Source organism: Ursus maritimus, unplaced genomic scaffold, assembly GCF_017311325.1.
Source record: "Ursus maritimus isolate PB19 unplaced genomic scaffold, ASM1731132v1 scaffold_10, whole genome shotgun sequence".
Classification (NCBI taxonomy): Eukaryota; Metazoa; Chordata; class Mammalia; order Carnivora; family Ursidae; genus Ursus; species Ursus maritimus.
In genome coordinates this window covers 8,127,319-8,141,446 of record NW_024423344.1, presented here as the reverse complement: position 1 = coordinate 8,141,446, position 14,128 = coordinate 8,127,319, and the positions used below count along the sequence as shown (strand labels likewise).

The 14,128-nt window shown below is 43.1% G+C and overlaps 1 protein-coding gene across 3 annotated transcripts in view; it reads left to right on the top strand.

Moving 5' to 3' along the window:
- LNX2 (ligand of numb-protein X 2) overlaps positions 1-10,273 on the top strand; it is a 79,124-nt gene extending 68,851 nt beyond the window's left edge. For 2 of the 3 annotated variants that reach the window (XM_040621747.1, XM_040621743.1), the window contains 4 exons: positions 2,496-2,727; positions 5,812-5,970; positions 8,008-8,139; positions 8,670-10,273. In XM_040621747.1, the coding sequence (XP_040477681.1) occupies positions 2,496-2,727; positions 5,812-5,970; positions 8,008-8,139; positions 8,670-8,682 (536 nt within the window). In that variant the 3' untranslated portion in view covers positions 8,683-10,273. Of the gene's footprint in view, positions 1-2,495; positions 2,728-5,811; positions 5,971-8,007 lie in introns of all 3 variants that reach the window. The other variant, XM_040621746.1, reaches the window with a different exon arrangement.
- The last annotated feature ends 3,855 nt before the right edge of the window (positions 10,274-14,128 follow it).

The following is a 14,128-nucleotide window of genomic DNA, read 5'->3' as shown; positions in this document are numbered from 1 at the left end:
GTTGCCTATATAATAAAGTACCTATGTGGGGGGGGGGTCTCACAGAAGAGGTAGAGTGAAAGACAGTCTTAATAAAAAGGCATGGTGTTAGGGATTAACTCACTCATAATTTCACATTCTCTGCCCCACCCCCCATCAGTACTGTACAGTTTGTAGTGGGAGGGGTGGTAGTAGTAAAAAGAGCATTCTCCATACATGTGGTTTGTTCATATGGGAAAGTGAGTCTTGAAAGTTGTTTTTCTAAGAATGAAGTTGGATCCCTACCTCACATCATATGTAAAAATTAACTTAATAGTGAAGTAAGAGCTAATAAGACTTTAAAGAAAACATAAACATAAATCCTCATGACCTTGGATTAGGTAATTTATTAATTGGTGGTTTTCTTAGATGTGACATGAAGACACAGGCAACACAATAAAGAAAATAGATAAACTGGACTTCATCAAAAATCACAGCACAAATTTTTGTGCTGCCAAGGACACCACCAAGAAAGCAAAAAGATAGTGAAAGTAAAAAGATTACCCATAGAACGGAAGAATATATTCGCAAATCATTACATCTAACAAAGGACTCCTATGTAGAATACATAAAGAACTCTTACAATTCAATAATAAAAAAGACAGATAACCCAGTTTTTAAATGAGCAAAGGATCTGAATAGACATTCCTCTAAAGAAGATATACAAACAGCTAAAAATCACATGAAAAGATGCTCAGTGTCATTAGATATTAGAAAAATGCGCATCAAAACCACTTCATACCCAGTGCGATAAATACAATAAAAAAGACAGTAACAAATATTGGCTAAGATGTGGAGAAATTGAAACTCTCAGACATTGCCAGTGGGAACATAAAACGGTACAGCTGTTTTGGAAAACAGTTTAGTGGTTGGGTCACCACATGACCCAGCAGTTCCATTCCTAGAGATGAAAATGTACATCCCACACAAACACTTGTACGTGAAGGTTCACAGAAATATTTTTCATAATAGTCAAAAAGTAGAAATCATCCAAACGTCCACTACCTGGTGGGTGGATCAACACAGTGTGTGATGTCCATGCAGTCCATGTTGTTGGGCCATAAAAAGGGGTGAAGTATTTAGGAAAAAAAAAAAAAAAAAGGAATGAAGTATTGGCACAGGCTACTATATGGATGAACCTTGAAAACATTAGCTAAGTGAAAGAAACTAGTCACAAAAGACCATGTTGGTTGCATTTATATGAATGTCCAGAATAGGCAAATCTGCAGAGACATCGAGTAGTTCAAGTTTGCTCTGGGCTGGTGGGGGGGTGGCGGTGAGGAGGAAAGTGACCACTAATGAGTACAGGGCTCTTGGGGGGAGGGATCCAAAAATAATGTGTGACGGTTACACAACAATGTGTTTGTACTAAAAACCAAAAATTGTATACTTTAGAATGAGTGGAGTGAGTGGTATGTGAATGATACCTTAATAAGGCTGCTATTTTTTTTTAAATGTTATTTGCCCAATTCTGGAATTTAGGGTAATTTTATTTCCTTCTGATTATTTTATTATGTTTTCTAAGTTTTCTACAGTGAGAATGTTTTGCTTTAATAATCTGAAAAATAAGGGGCACCAGGGTGGCAGTCATTAAGCATCTGCCTTAGGCTCAGGTCATGATCCCGGGGTCCTGGGATCAAGCCCTGTGTCGGGCTCCCTGCTCAGTGGGAAGCCTGCTTCTCCCTCTTCCACTCCCCCGTCTTGTGTTCCCTCTCTTGGTGTCTCTCTGTCAAATAAATAAATAAAATCTGGGGAAAAAAACCTGAAAAATAAATGATGAATTGGGAGAAAAGGACTTTCCATAGACTTTCTTACAGGTACCTACAGAACTAATCTTTTCCCTCCTAACCTTTTGTATAATCCTCGTTGCCCTTTTTTTTTATTATATTACTTGGCGGGGCAATAAACACTTTTTTTTCTTCCTCAGGCAAGAGAAGATACTCAAATCACAAGTTTCATTTCTTTGTGTAGGCCCAAGGATTTCTTCTTTTTAAGTATTCTGATATGTTCATGCTGAGCAAACTATGTAAGGCTATCTTTATAAAACTGTGTAACTTTATAAAACAGGATATATTAAAAATTCATTTCTAAGAGCAAAGGATAAGATAATCTTTGAATAAGAAAGAACTGTAGAAATCACTGAAGCCCAAAGAAGAGAAATGAACGTGCCCAGGGCTTACACATAGCAAAACTAGGTCTAATGATTTGGACTTCCAGTCGAATCACAGTGCCTCAAGCCATACTTTGTCCTATATATGATGAAATTATCTTGAAGTTTTGAGTTGTTTTGGAATGTTTTCCATGAATTGGATTTTTCCTTGGTATCCTAAGAATGACAGAGAAGTAAAAAATGGTCGTTTACCTTACGTGAGTTATCGGAACTAACCTTTGTTGATTAATTTACCAATAACAGGATGTACAGGGAAGGTAATGACTTGGTAGCTCATCTCATTTTTCTTGTTTCTTCTTGTGGACAGGTGATATATTGCTGAATATCAATGGCATTGATTTGACCAATTTAAGTCACAGTGAGGCCGTTGCTATGCTGAAAGCCAGTGCTGCGTCCCCCGCTGTTGTCCTGAAAGCACTTGAGGTCCAGATTGTGGAGGAGGCAGCCCAGGCCACCGAAGAGCAGCCAGACACCTTCAGCGAGAATGAGTATGACGCCAGCTGGTCCCCGTCATGGGTCATGTGGCTTGGGCTTCCAAGGTACTGACAGCATTTCAGTGGTTTCATGGAATAACCATGGTAACAACCTTTCTCATACACAGTAAATTCACCCATCCGGGGCGGGGAAGGTCCTAATCAGGTAAAAGTGGCAACAGCATATCAAGTTACAAAAGAGAATGGTATTTTTTCTTGGGTTATTGTATTTTAAAAGGTAAATGTAAGGGGCGCCTAGGCGGCTCAGTTGGTTAAGCATCCAAATCTGGATCTCAGCTCAGGTCTTGATCTCAGGGTTGAGTTTTTTAAAAATCTTTTTTTAATTTTCAAAAAATTAAAACATTTTTAAAAAATAAATAAAAGGTAAATTTAATGAGAGCTTTAGTTTTTAATAAAAAGACTTACTGTATCGGTTTGTAAAAATGAGTAAAGCCGTCTGTTACTATTAACAAGGCTCTCAAGTGGACGAGCTGTGAGATTTGGATGTTCACGCTCTTGCTTTAGAGAAGCTGCCGTTTACCATCATGCGTTCTGATACATGCTTAGACTTCTTGTGCAATTTTCACCAGAAAAACCAGGTCAAAGTGTGGGGTCTTTCCCTATTCCCGAAGCTTTTCTAAAACCCCTTTCTTAATCCTTTAAACTCTCCCAGACAAGGCAGTTAGATGTAAAACTCAGTTTTTATTGGCCAAGAGAGAGTCTTCGGGCCAAACCATTGGTGTTCAATAGTAGGTGCTCCTCACCACTGCAGTGAGAAGTTCGCTGCTTCAGAATTGTCACCAGCCAAGACAGTCTGCACTTGGTCATTGTCTGGTCACGACAGTGTTTGCAACCCCCTGATGCTGGTTGTATAATTTGGTATTGAGATAGGAAGGATGTGTATTACTGTCTTTGTTTCCAGAACACTTTGGATTCCTAATGTGTAGAGGAATCCTAAAACTGAACTATAATGAAAGATTTGGACTTGGAGCCAAGTATGAAAATGACTGATTTTTTGAAATAAAAATAAACAGTAAGAGGGCACCTGGGTGGCTCAGTCGGTTAAGCATCTGCCTTCGGCTCAGGTCATGATTCTGGGGTCCTGGGATCGAGTCCCACATCAGGCTCCCTACTCAGCAGGGAGTCTGCTTCTCCCTCTACCCCTCCCTTCTGCTCATAATCTCTCTCTCTCTCTAATAAATAAATAAATAAAATCTTAAAAAAAAAAAAGAATGCCAGTTTCTGAGCCATCTAGCTTCATTTGGATATAATTTGTAATAACTAGCATTTGTATAGTGCTGTATGATTTATTTAAAAAAATAATTTCACATAAAGCGTAGCAGAGAAAGCAAGGATGAATGGAATTCATTTGTCAGTCACCTAACTTACTGACTTGTCCTCTTGGTTGAAAAAGACTAAAAAGGCCTAAAACTATAAAGAATTCATGTCTCGGGGACCTGTAGGGATAGATTCAAATGGTTGCTATGAAACTGCAGACGCGCTACCTAATGGTGAGGTGTCTGCCATCAGAGGGAACTCATTTATCTTGTTAAATGCTCAGCCCAATACACTGACCTGTCACTTGAAACCTAGCATGTCAGGAAGGCCCCTCCCACACTAGTGGGTGAGAAGTGGTCTCCCCGCTGTGCAGTGGCCCAGCGGATGGGCACCGGTGCCGGTGGCCGGGCAGACACAGGCACTCTGCTGCGCTGCTGCTCCTTCTAGTTCTCGGTAGCTGATTTCCAGCCTAGCTTTGCGCTCAGCACTTTACCTCTTGTGTTCAGAGCATTTTCAGGTGTACCAGGAAGGAATAATGAATGTTTCAGATGGAAAATACACGGGATAATAAAATCTATTTTGGGGGTTCCTCTTATCGAAAGAGTATCCGTCAATCAAAGGTCACTGATCTGTGGAATCTGGGAGGTCTTCTGTTGTGTGCACAGCTGTAGCCACAACCACGTGTCAGAAGGGCCGCTACTCTGTGGGTACAGGAGACTCCGTCAGGCAGGTTTCACATCACCCGGGGTAGCGGCTCTGCTCTTTCTGAAAAGGGAGGTTCTTCTCTTTGACTAAGAGTGTACCAGACAGCGGCACACCGTACGAAACAGTTATTTGTTTTGTGTTGGGTTGTTTTTGATTGTTTTTTGCAGAAGACTCAGAATAATGAAAATGACCTACATCTTCTCTAAAATACCAGGCTAATGCCTGGGACCCTGCTCTATGCCAGAAGCCTTTTTAAAAGCCCATTCGTCTTGGTGAGCTAAGAAAACTGGACCAGATTAAAAGTTGTAGCATTTCGTATATCGCTTACAGAACTGGCTTTATTAAGATATCTTTTTCATAGATTAAAAACAGGAAACCTTGCCTTAGATGACTTTAGATCCAATTTCATCTAAAAATGGAAGATACTTCTTTCTTATAAAGAGAGATTTTTTTCTATATCATTTAGGTGGGTTTTTTTTCTATTTTTAAGTTGTTATTCATCGAGTTCTGACGTATCACATCCTCCAAGCTGACAGTGGCATTTTAACAGAAGCATCTCAGTGTCCCTGACCAAAAAAAAAGAGGGTGGGGAGAAATGATTTTCGTTAATGTTTTCTAGACTGAGTTCTCTATTTTGTCAGAGTCTCCCTTAAAATGAGTGCATTTTAAGTGAAGGAGGAAAGAACAATAACTCCTCACATAGATTAAAAAGAGAGAAAGTTTTCGACCTTTCTTTCATTTGAGTGCTGAGATTAGCAGGACTAGATCACTTCTGTACCACCTTTTTGTAGATACAAGACTCTGTAGATACAGACAGGTATCCGAACTGAGGACATTGTTCACAGTGCAGAGAGCAAATATGGACACAGAACCGTTTTAAACGAATTTCTGTGGTGTAACTTGTAAGCAGGTGTGTTTCGCTCTGTGTGTGTTTGTGTGTTCACTTGAGAAAAGAAGACGGAAGAACGTTGGAGAAATTCCAGTCTACCTAGAACTGAGTCTGTGCTGGAAAACGGGTTGTCAGAATAATGTGTTCAGAAGGAAATACAGTAGCCTTTGTTGGTTTCGCAGCAGTGATAAGTATAACATGGTATGGAGTTACAGCAAAGGTGAACAGGGTATAAAAACCTCCTAGTAATTTTTTCTTGATCTTTGTGTTTGTTATAGTGCCCTTCATAGCTGCCATGATATAGTTTTACGAAGAAGCTACTTGGGAAGTTGGGGCTTTAGTATTGTTGGTGGATATGAAGAGAACCACACCAATCAGCCTTTCTTCATTAAAACCATCGTCTTGGGGACTCCTGCTTATTATGATGGAAGATTAAAGTGAGTCTTGTGATATCAGATAATGTGATTCATGTTTATTGGGAGGGACAAGGTCTTGACCAGGGGTCAGCTCCAAACCCAGCCTGTCCTTTCTCGTAAATGAAGTTTTCCTGGAGCATGGCTGCATCTGTCTGTTTACACATCCTCTGTGGCTGCCTGTGAGCCTCAGTGGCCGTCTTGAGTCATTGTGACAGAGGCCATGTGGTTCACCAAGACTGAAATATTTGTTTACTAACTGACCCTTTACAGAAACAACGTGCTAGCTAGATCTAGACCAAAGCATCGCTTTGACCGTCCTGACGCTGATAGCTCTGTTTTGTTAATCTAATGACAGGGACCAAACCTGAGTCATCTGATTCGACACATTGTGATATGACAGCCAGCTCTGAGCAGTCGTTCCACACACCCCCCTTAGGTCCAGTCCTGTCATTAGATGACTGCTCTATTTTTCCTCCACAGCACTTATGTCTACCTAACATTATATTTATGCAAGCTCCATGAAGGGGGGGACGTGCTCTGTTGCATTTATTGTTACATTCCTGGCCGCCATCACAGTGCCTTATGTAAATAGCAAGGTCTCAATAAATATTTGATGAATGAATGTGTGAGAGCTGCCAGGCACAGTGCTAAGTGCTTGGGACTGTATTATTGAATCTTCTTAATACCCCTGTCAGGTAAGCGTTGTCGCTGCTATTCCTGTTGGATACTCGAGATAACTAAGTCTTAGAAAGATTAAGAAATTTGCCCACGGTTGGGGCGCCTGGGTGGCACAGCGGTTAAGCGTCTGCCTTCGGCTCAGGGCGTGATCCCGGCGTTGTGGGATCGAGCCCCGCATCAGGCTCCTCCACTATGAGCCTGCTTCTTCCTCTCCCACTCCCCCTGCTTGTGTTCCCTCTCTCGCTGGCTGTCTCTATCTCTGTCAAATAAATAAATAATAATAAAAAATCTTTAAAAAGAAACTTGCCCGCGGTCAAACAGCTGGAAGTGGTTGACCCTCCAGGGCCTGGGCTGTTAGCCCCTCTGCTGGGCAGGAAGTCCCCAGCCAACCTCATGCAGCCTCTTTTCTTTATCAAAGCCCAGGCCTGGGAGGAGAAAGAGGTGCTGGATCAAGAGGTTCTACAAACTGCGAGGAAATGGATTAGTGTAAGGTCTTAGTGCTTAGTTTTTTGGTGGAAGAGCCAATTCTTAAGCAGTAAATATTGACTTATTAGAGCGCCACACAAAGGGAGAGTGTATACTGCCCACAAAGACAAAGTGCCATCCGAATGGTCTTGTAACACGTTGATCAGGGTCAGTATGCTCCTGGTCAATCTTATACTGACAGAAATGGGTGGAAAAAATCAGTATTTTAGGCAGAAAGAGTAGGGGGGATATGAAGTAACCACTCTCCTAGCTAAGTTACTCAGCCAGTCTGGGTCTCAGGTAATTAGTTTATTAATTTGCATTCCACGTACTTCCAAAAGAACTGAAGTGGCTAACAATAGAATAGCATATCGCTGTTACAAGCTAAAGAGCAAAAACCATAAAGGAGAGGAAGGCCTTCAGATTTGTCATCCATTTGTGCTAACCCTGTCAGAGGACAGCACGCATCAGCAGCTGAAAGAGGAGATGTGGGTCTTATTCTCAACGTAATTGAACCCGCAAATGTATGAGCTCTATGAGCCCTGAGGAAGTACAGTCGAAATAATAAGCAACCCCCTCCAGATGCATTATTTAGTGTTCCTTAAAGAGGCAGCACATTTATTCTCCTAATTACGTTTTGCTTAAGCTTACATGGAAATTACTCTGCTTGCCCTCGAAATCACCCAGCAGTTAGAGGAGAGGTCAGCCCAGGGGTGGCCGTGATTGGCAAGGGAAGGCCAGCATAGGCTTAAAAATTGCCCCAGATGTCTTGCAAAGTAGAAAATATACCCTCACCATTGACAGCTAATTGTTAAGTGAAACTATGAATTTCATGCTAAATAGATCTCCGCTAGGATAATGTTTTCTAATCCCATCAAAATAGTTACCAGTCTGTTTCTGTTTGTCTTTGTTCAGATGTGGAGATATGATCGTAGCCGTCAACGGCCTGTCAACTGTGGGCATGAGCCACTCCGCGCTGGTTCCCATGCTGAAGGAGCAGAGGAACAAAGTCACTCTGACGGTTATTTGCTGGCCTGGAAGCCTGGTGTAGGTTTTCAAATCTGTTTTGAGTCAAACATCTTCCTTTTTAGGCTTTGGAAAGAAACCCCTTTCACTGTAATGTGTTTCTGGTTAAGGGCTGCAGACACAGCTGGTGTTGGCAGGGCCCCAAACCACTGCGATTGTCCTTTTGTTATTAGGAAAATGGCTTTCCTCAAGTTAGCTTGGAAACAGTCTTCCACTAACCCTTGTAAGTTCATATTTTCAAAATTCAGACTCTCCGTTGTCAGAATGTGACCTGAAATAATGAAAGAAGTGTGTGCAGACTGCGATCCAGCCAGCTGGGTTAGAGGACTTGGGGCATTTCTTTGTTTTCCCTAACCGACTCAGAGATTGAGCTCCGTGCCCCAACGCTCATGCCAGGGAAGCCTGTGCAACCAGTGCCACGAATGGATACACGTTCAATTTAGCTGGAGCCCTTCCCCATTTTTTTTCCCATTGGTGCCAACATTTCAAAACTTCATACTCCTTATAAAGTGATTTTTCTGACTTGTTTTATTTCTCCTTTAATCCCTTAGTACTCGTAGATGATGAAGACAGAAGTCTCACTCTACTAAAGAACTTTTTAGAAAATTATGTACCATTAATTAGAATACTAGATAATCAAAGATCATGTTTTCCCTTGACAAAGGCATTTGGGAGGTAATTATAGTTTGGTGCTGGAGATGGTAAAAGCCACACTTACTTGCAGAAGTCCAAAAGCATTCAAGATTCCTTTCCAAAGGAATGTTTTGTTATGCAGGGAAATTTTGAAGCAGTTTTTGCTAAAATTCATTTTCTAGAGTTTGTATTGTACTTATCAGCAGTCTTGGCTGGACATGCTTTTTGTGACTTATGCAGTTAAACTAAAGATGAAACCGTGTTGCTCTTCCACACGCATCTATATCGCGACTCAGTGTAGGAGAAGGTATCCCTTTTTTATTTCATTCCGAGAAGAGCCTTCAGTGTTCTAGAAATCCTTATTTTTTCCCCATTATTTCTTGTGGACGTAATTATTTCAAGAAAAAGACTGAAAAGTCCTGGATTTTTATCTAAAATAGTAGGTTTTAGATGTTAATATCTTTCAGTCAGTTCTTGGTCACTAGGCTATTTTTTATTTTTCTAAATGTTTTTGAAAACTACAACCAGCCCGTTTTGTTAGTCCTCCATTCCACTCGATTATCTCTTGGAAGAACGCATAAGTAAGATCAGAATTTCTTTACCTTCTTAATATTACGCATACTTGAAAAGAGTTTCACTTAGAAACCTAGTTCAGAATCTGAGCTCATTTACAAGTGACCTCTGTAATAAATGGTATTGATTATCAGAGAATGTATTTCGAAAATACTACACTATATTATGAAGCATGACCACTTTATTTTCAAACTAGCAATTGCATTGCTAGGGCTTATTGTGTCTGTAGCATGTCACTGATTATTCCGTTTAGTTTTTTAGTGATTTTTTTTTTAAACATATCACTTTTGAATAAATAAGAAATGGCAACAGTAATTGCTACTGATTTGTTCAACCCCTTAGCTACACTGTATGGTCCGCGTAGAACCAAGATACAGTGGAATGCCCTATACAGTATATTACTGTTATGTGATGATTGGCTTTTGAAGCAATTTGGTATTGAAATGCTTTGATATTCTAATTGACATGGAACAAGTTTTTTTTCCTGATCCCCAAATAGAATTTTATATCCTACTTTGCTATTTTTTTAAACATTTTGTAAGAATGCGTCATTTCTTGCGGGAGTGGCCATCCATCAACAAATATCCTAATGGCTACTTTGTTATATATAAAATACTTACATTGAACCTGGGGATATAAGGAGTATTTTGAAAGAAGACAGTTTTTCGACATTATTTTTATCATGGAAATCTCAGACTCAGCTTAAGCTAATTTGGTTTTATTACAAAACATGATAGTTTTTGGTCAGAATGATATTTGGTGATGGAAACTTGTTCATAATTTATTGTTACTGTTGAAATATTTGAATTTTTCTCATCTTAAGCGTAAATAGTTCAATATTTTGATTTGTTCTGTGCCTTCAGTTTAAATTATTTCAGGATTTTTCAATTGTGTTTAAATAATGGTGTGATAATCATTTAGGATGGAAATAAAAGTCATCCTTTCCATACTGGTGACAGTCTCTTTTCTTGAGTGCAGACATTGACTCGGTCTGCGATCTTTTTGTTTGTTCATGGCCCAGCAGGCTGCCCACAGCCTCAGGTCCTGCTTCCACACACACGCGCCTGTAGTGGCCCTTCTGTACATGGCCACGGTGCCCCATATTGGGAGACATAGCTTGAACACTGCCCATCTAAGCTTTCTCTGGCCCATGCTCCCCGCTTTCAAGAGAATTACCCTCTGTTTGAGGGTGAATCTCCGCAGGCCTCTGTATTTGCCTTTATATGGCTCTGACCTAAGTACCCTCAGAGTTGTAAGTCCTGTCTGATGCCACCTTGCAGTTCTGAAGGCTGCTCACACACTGGCACTGTGGCTCCCGCAGTCTGTGGACTGAAGGCACCTAACCTCACTTCTGCACCCCTGACTCTGTGTTTTCTCGTGTGCTTTCCTACCTCCACTCTCTCCCTCTCTCAGTCCCAACTCTTACCAGTAAGCTTTAAACCCTACCTTTGGGGGCGCCTGGGTGGTGCAGTCAGTTGGGCGTCTGCCTTCGGCTCAGGGCGTGATCCTGGAGTCCTGGGATCAAGCCCCACATCGGGCTCCTCCGCTGGGAGCCTGCTTCTCCCTCTCCCACTCCCCCTGCTTGTGTTCCCTCTCTCACTGGCTCTCTCTCTCTGTCTGTCAAATAAATAAATAAATATATAAAATCTTTTAAAAATAAATCAATAAACCAACCAACCCTGACTTTGGTCATTGCTCTGGTCATTTCCCTGTTTAAAGGCTCTGCAGGGAGAGGTCAGAGCAGCTTCATGTTGCAGAAAAGCCCCTTCACGATCTGCCCCCACCCCCACCCCTCACCTGGCTTCTCCTCCCCACTCCTTGCCTCATTGCAGAACCGCCACCACATCTGTGCCTACGCAGGCTGACCTGGCTCCTACCTCTTTTTGGGAAATCTTGACCAACCTCCTGGGGCCAGCCCTTTTTATTTTTTCTCTTTTAAAAGGTTTTATTAAATTACACTTTTATGGTCATGGATGTGTACTAGAAAGAAGAAAAACTTGCCAGGTAGGTGCTTGAGTACCACCATCTGTAGCAGATTTTAAAATTGGATGTTAATATCGGAGATTCTGTACCTTCCAAAGAGCCCGGGTCCTCTAGAGGGAGATCGTAGGCTTGGTGTCCTTTCCGTGTCCCAGGATCTCCTGCAGGGTACCACGTTACATCTAGCTGCGCCTCGGGCTCCCCTTGCCACGCCATTTTCACAGACTTCCCTTGCTTGGGAGGATCTTGACGCTGTGGAGCACTGGTCGGGGATGTTGTCGGATGCCCTCTCTTGGAATTCGTCTGCTTGTCTCCCTCGTGATTAGACTGGGGTGATGGGTTTGCGGGTGCCATTCTCGTCCTGTTACAGCATGACCTGTGGCTGTTGGTGTTGACCTCGCGCGCCTGGCCCAAGTGGAGTGCGCGGCAGGCTTCTCCGCAGTCAAGTTGCTTGCTCCTCCCTCTACGCTGTGGTCTTCGGACAGAAGTCACCGTGCACAGCCCACATCAGTGTGGGGAATTCTAGGCTCCGTTTATTTTTGAGGGGGCTTCTGGTGCTGCTTAGGGAAGCCTTGTGGGTGGAAAGAAGGGAATCCAGAGGATTCTCAAGAGACTGTGCCCCGTGAGCCAGGTTTTCAAACAGTGGAGCCCTCACGCTGCCAACTAGCGACGGCGCTTTCTCACGAAAATCCCGCGGTCTGCAGATTGTGTTGCTGTGACTTCCAGACTTGGTTTCCATTCTTGCGTGTATGGAAGGAGGCTGTTGCTTCATGATTCCTCAAGTGTTTGAAGCCTTAGCGAAGTGGGTGGTTTAAATTCGAAGTGAACAAACCTGAATTTCAGCTGCTGAGGGTACTTCAACCTGCTCCTCATGCCTGAAGCTCCCATGTGATAGTACACCGAAGTCCCATTAACTAACTAACTTGGAATTCGAAAGCTTAAACGGAGTTGCAGTTACCTTGGCACTTTACGTAAATAAAGAACGACTATCTTAAATCAGCGCTGAACAAGTGAGAGTGGGGTATCGAAGGGGCATCTGAAGTATACAGAGTCCAACTTGCCTTAAGCACTCGAGCACCCAGGCACATTACAGTGACTGGTAGTTCTCTCTCCCGTGTAGTCATTTAAACAGGAGTCCACCGAGCGCCTACTGTGTGCATGACTCAGGCTCTGAATCACCTCTTTATAACGCCTCATTTCATCTTTCATAATTCACGCCTTCTCCCATTTGTCCATATTCGGTGATAAATCCGTTTAGGTTACACGGCACAGTGACCTGCTGCCCAGTCCCAGGCGAGGAGGACATGAAGCGAGCTGCTCTGAAATCTCTCTTCTCTGCCTGCGGAAGGAAAGCTTTCAGCTCCTCAGGGTCCGTGTTAGAAAGCGCCTGCCATTTTACAGTGTAAATCTCCTCCACTGAACTATGCCAGCAATTAATTTCTATGGCAACACAAAAGCTCTTTAGAAGTAAAGTTGAACGTGGAAGCGCAGTGCCTACCAGCTGTAAAGCACCCAAGGTAAGCGGTGCTGAAATTCAATCACCCAGGGGAGTAAAAGCCGAGCCGTTGAAGCTGTAGCCCCTCCCGCACCCGGCGGAAGGCGTGCCTCCAGCCAGGAGAGGGGGAGTGCGTGCAGAGCGCGCCGAGATTCCCCTTTGAACCCTAGTGACTCACCACATCGTGCTTTGAAGTTGGGCTCTTGGGCAAGCTTCTACCAGTACTTGCCTTGTTCCTCAAAAGTTCTCGGTTTTAAGGGTGGGTCCAACAACAACCCTTCCTTGAATTGCCCAAAACTGACCACGAGTTGAAGAGAGGTCATGTTGGAAACATGTATCGCTCAGACGCCGGCGTACAGAACCCACGGTTGTCCAGTGTCAGCGTTCTGAGGGTGGAGGCAGCTGTCAAAAATAAAGGACGTCTTTACCGTGCCGAGATTTTACTAGGAAGTCGTCTCTCACCCACAACTCTGCGAGAATGTCTGAGGTCACGGGAGGTGTTGAATCATACCCATGACTGCAACCCTCCCACCACCAGCCCTCCCAGGGAAGCGACACCCCAGAGCAGTTTTGCAGATTTGCCCCCTCCCTTCTGTGCCCCTTTCCTTGCTCCATGGTGCAAGCGTCCGGGTCTTGCCTGCCCTCTAGACAGCGTGGGCTCGCTTCCTGCTCCTGGGGTCCCAGCCTGTGCTGACGGAGGCGAGCGCTGCGCAGAGAGGTGGGCGCTCACAGCAGCAAAGCTCACCCTGTGGAGAGTTAGTGAATGTTTAAGGAAAGCGAGTTCTTGTCTCCTCTCACCCGTAAGTCATTCCAAAGGCTCCGATGTCCTTGGGTCTTGCAAGTCCCTATATCCTTGATAGTCTCTTCCCCCATTGACCCCAAATCATAGAACCTTAGTCAGGAAGTCCTTACCCGTGTTTTTCTTTTATTTATTTATTTATTTATTTATTTATTTATTTATTCAACAGAGAGAGAGACGATCGATCGCATAACGCCAGGATCACGCCCTGAGCCGAAGGCAGACGCCCAACCGCTGTGCCACCCAGGCGCCCCTTACCCGTGTTTTTCTGATATAGGAATCACTTCTAGAACATGGTCATCTAGCCCCTGCTTGAATGCTTCCATGACAGGGACCTCACGACTCCATCTGTAATTGTAAATGATTGCTTTCGTTAATAGTTTGCCTTTCTCCCCAGCTGGAGTGTAGACACTCGGGAGAGGGGGATATCTCTTCATTTGTTATCTTTAATATTTAAATGAATATCAGGCAGGCACAATACATGAGATACTGATATTTTTTCCCCTTTTGCTCAACAAAGATTGATTTAG